The sequence below is a fragment of the Anastrepha obliqua genome, unplaced genomic scaffold (genome assembly GCF_027943255.1).
Source record: "Anastrepha obliqua isolate idAnaObli1 unplaced genomic scaffold, idAnaObli1_1.0 ptg000009l, whole genome shotgun sequence".
Classification (NCBI taxonomy): domain Eukaryota; kingdom Metazoa; phylum Arthropoda; class Insecta; order Diptera; family Tephritidae; genus Anastrepha; species Anastrepha obliqua.
The window spans coordinates 5,126,257-5,130,860 of NW_026562178.1; the positions used below are offsets into that span (position 1 = coordinate 5,126,257).

General features: G+C 43.9%; 1 protein-coding gene across 1 annotated transcript; it reads left to right on the forward strand.

The window, feature by feature from the left end:
- The first annotated feature begins 353 nt into the window (after positions 1-353).
- Positions 354-1,352, forward strand: LOC129251220 (uncharacterized). The gene has a single exon (XM_054890574.1). It carries the CDS (start codon positions 354-356, stop codon positions 1,350-1,352), a length of 999 nt encoding a protein of 332 aa, XP_054746549.1.
- The last annotated feature ends 3,252 nt before the right edge of the window (positions 1,353-4,604 follow it).

Below are 4,604 nucleotides of genomic sequence, written 5' to 3' on the forward strand. Positions count from 1 at the left end.
GGCGAGGGAATTAAAACATGTGCATCGCGAACGGAGTTTCCTTCTCGAATACCTGGCCGCCTTCGAGAGTAACTGTGGCCTTACCGCGGTAAGGGATGCTGCCGCGGGGGACCCCATTACTTCTCTTTAATACTCGTAGGTTGTGGAGCTCGACACAGTCAAGCGAAGCAATCGTAAGAACCAGATAATGACTATACAAGAAAAAAACAAAAAATTCGTGCCTCGCTGCGACACAATACCATTCTCCGAGGAGGATACTCTGCTGGCCTCCAGCAGAGTTACGGCTGAGTCAGCAAAGAGTAAGGGAAGTACCAGCCATAGCACACCCATATCAAGCAAGCAACAACAACAAAATGTTCTACCAACAACATCGCAAAAGGCGGCAGACGGCACTCAGAGAGAAAGAGTCAGCCCGCAAAAAACACAAATCCGAGGGTGCCCTCATGAAGTCTCGCTACACGAAGGCGACGTTCATTCTAAGCAAGACTGTCAAGAATGACGCGGCTGACAAGGTAAAATACCAGCAGCTGGTAAAGGAGTATGAAGACTTCATATCCAAAAAACCTAAAACGGACAACAATAAAAAAGGCGATGCGATGAAGAGAATCGTGATCAGGATCGTGATCGATCACGCACCGCAGAGGCCTAAGGTGTCCAGCAGCATCGAAGAAACAAAACAACGACCGTTCAGTGAGGTGGTTAAAGATAACCTCCTCTACGCACTGATCGACGAGATTACAAATAGCGGCAAAGTGGTCCTGCAGAAGTGGGGGCAAGTGGAGGCCAAACTGTGCAAGCTCGTGCTAGACAAGTATGTGGTTGGAGCACAGGGCGGAACTCTCCCTTCCTTCGATTCTGCAGGAGTACTTCGAGGCTGTAGGGTAATTAAGTGCGACGACAACTGGTCTAGGGTTGTCCTAGAAAAGTGCGTTGCTGAGATCAGCAGCTCACTGGAAGGCTTAAAGCTTAAGCTCATTCCGGCCAAGGTTATACCTTGCCCTCCTCGCGCTCACATTTGGCTACCTGTGATGGACTTGAGCGGTGCAGATATGCTGAAATACCTAAAGTCACACAACCCTGCGGTGCCGATGGACGACTGGGCAATCGTGAAGGCAGAAAAACCGCAGAAGAGCAGCATGTTATTCGTTCTGCTGATTAATGATGAGTGCCTGCCAATACTGAAACAATCTGACAACAAAATGCGGTTTGGTCTAAGAAAGGCCAAACTGAAAATTTTCAAAGCAGACGGCAATGAAAATGAGGAGGACCCAGATGAGGTCGACAACAATATACAGCTAGAAAGGCTAGAAAAGCTTGACCTAGCTGAAGACGACAACAAACCCGATACCTAGAGCCATACAGGTGAATCTGCAGCACTCGAAATGTGCAACAGAGTAATTGGATGTCTTCCTCAGGGAAGGGGACATCGACATCGGATTTATACAGGAGCCCTGGGTCAGAGACAATGAGGTTAAGGGGTTCCAAAACAACAACAACATCAACATATTCTACAATAAAGCAGACGGTTAGCCCCGGTCTTGCGTAATCACTAAAAAACACTTAAAAGCTTTTCTGTGTTCTAATTTTAGTGCTCCCGACTTTACTGTGGTGAAAGTGGAGCTGCAGAAATCGGCGATGTACCTGGCATCGGTGTATAGGCCACATGAGAAATCAGAACCAGACGAAGTGGCTCCATTCCTGTCAACATTAAACAACGCAGATAAACTATTGATGGACTGGGACGCAAACGCCAGAAACGAGCTCTGTGGCAGTTCAGAGACGAATGAAAGAGGTGAGTCACTTTTTGAAATCCTATTTAACACCAACCTAGACATATGTAATGTAGGGACCACCCCAACCTTCACTTTTCCGAGCTCGGCAAATTTTCTAGGCTGAGAAGAGGTCTTAGACGTTACCCAATGTACAAACAATAATTCCCAAATAGTCACAAATTGGAGAGTATCCGACAATAAATCCTTTTCGAACCATAGTTGGATCCTCTTCGATATCAATCTTAAGCTTGGGATACCGACCCCATATAGAAATTCTTGAAGAACAAACTGGCACATTCCGTAGAGTGACTCAGTCTTAGCTTCAACACATAAATAAAACCATAACGTCAAGTGAAGACTTAGATGAGAAAGTAAGAGCTTTCGAAGCTTCGTTGACGAAAGGGCTTGAAGCTTCATGTCCCGCCACATATGCCAAAACAACCTGTCCTACCTGGAGGAATGAAAATTTAAGTCAACTCACGAAAATGACAAGAGAAATCTTCAATATCTGCTACAAACACAAGTACTTCAAACTCTACAAAGATTGCCTTAGAAAATACAAGAAAGCAATAAAATAGGCTTCGACAGAGGCTTGGAGAGATTTTGTAGTTTCATCGAATCGGCCAATGATATGGCCAAGCTAGGCAAGCTTTTATCCAAAGAAAACTCCTGCCCTTCCTTCTTGAAGAAAGATAACGGAGAATGGACAAAATCCTCGGCCGACACACTAGGATATCTTGAAAATACACATTTCCCAGGCAACATAGAATATATTGAGAAGAATACTGACAGTGTTCAAACATCCAAACTATCACCCATTATAATCAACCACATCGTATCCCAAGATAGAATATTATGAGCGATAAAAAACTTTGAACCATATAAAGCAGCCGGTCCAGATGGGATATTCCCAGCCGTGCTATGGTACACTCGAGAAACGGCGATTCCTTGGCTGGAGGTCTTTTTCAGAAAAAGCCTTATGCTAGGGCATATTCCGAAAAGCTGGAGCAGGGTTAAGTTGATCTTTATCACCAAAGCTGGTAGACGCGGTCATGATACAGTGAAAGATTTCAAACCCATCAGCCTATCCTCCTTTATCCTCAAAACTTTCGAGCGATTGGTGGATGTATATCTCAGGGAGAAGATTACAGACACAACGATTTCACCATCTCAACATGCCTATCTCAAAGGAAAATCCACAGAGACAGCTCTTCATGAGGTTGTAAGTGCGATTGAGAGGACATGAGACATAGAGAACATGCTTAAAACTAGAATAATCATCGGTGAGGTAGGCAGCTGCACAATAAAACGCTCTGTCAACAGGGGAACCCCTCAGGGAGGAGTCTTATCCCCTCTGCTGTGGTTACTAGTCGCTAACAACATCCTTACCAAATTCAAACGAAAGGGAATTAAAGTAGTGGCGTAATGAAGCGCTCAATGTACTAACACATTTATTGCCATTAGATTTACACATTAAAACAATAGGTACTTGCAGCGCGGTGAGACTCAGAGACATAGGAAGCTGGACAACAAAGTCGTACGGTCACAGTAAGATCCTCTTACAGGGACCCTCGCTGCTCAAAAACAGATCAGACTGCACAGTCCCCGACTTTAACTTCAAGAAAGGCTTTACGGTACGTTTTTCACCGAGAGCCGAATAAGGCAAAGGGAAGGTGATTGGAAGACACGATATCGAAATTTATACCGATGGTTCTAAGATGAACTGTGGTGTGGGAGCTGGCTCCATTCGGAGCCCCTCAACCTATCTCAGTCAATTCGTCTTCCTGATTATGCCAGCGTGTTCCAGGCAGAACTCTTAGCGATCAGAGAAGCATGCAAATCTCTAGAGGTCTCTAAGGAAGTTGGTGCAAGAGTAGCAATCTTCTCAGACAGTCAAGCAGCTCCAACTCCATTTCATCCAAACTGGTCTTACAGTGTAGAGAGGAGCTGGAATTGCTCAGCCATTGGCTTGAAATTACTCTGATATGAAATTACTATGACCGGGAAATAGGAACATACGGGGTAATAATATAGCGGATGAGCTAGCAAGAAAAGGTTCGACACTAGACATAGCACAGGCGGTGGCAGTCTCCACCCCACTGAACACATTAAAAGCATCCATTACTTCACACTATCTTACTTTAGCCGAAAGAAGATGGAAGCAAATAACTAAATACATGTATTACAACAAGAAGCACATGGCTGTCATACAAAATCCAAAGGACGAATGACCTGCTAGGATGATCTCGGTCAAATATTTCACGCGTCCCTGTAACCTTTACAGGTCATTAGAAAGTAGGGGATCAACTAGACTCAATCTACCCTTCAATCTTATCTGCAGAAGCTTTCAAGCGGAAGGTGGCTTTTCAACTATTTATGTGAATGTCCGGAGCTAGCCAGGGCACGACTCCGCTCCTGCGGTAAGCTTTTACTATAGCAAATTAAGGAGATCTCACACACCGAGATAAAGGATTTGCTGTTATACTTGGACCTCACTAAATGGATCGGACTTGGAAACAAAAACAAAAAAAAAACCTTCATCAGACGAGACAGTGGTAGTAAAACGGCGTTGATCATTAGGAGTATTTCAGTGGAAATGTTCAACCACCTCAACAACAACAACAACCACATTCCTATAACTACTTTAAAAACACTAAAATTATAACATCAGTAATAGCCACAAAAATAGAAAAGCATATTAAACAACTAACATACGAGTACTTACAGAAGAACAAAAAGGATGCAGCAGGAATAGTCAAGGGTGTAAAGAGCAACTAGTTAGATAGTGTAATAATGAAACAAACCGAAAAGTCTCAAAGAAATCTTGCAACA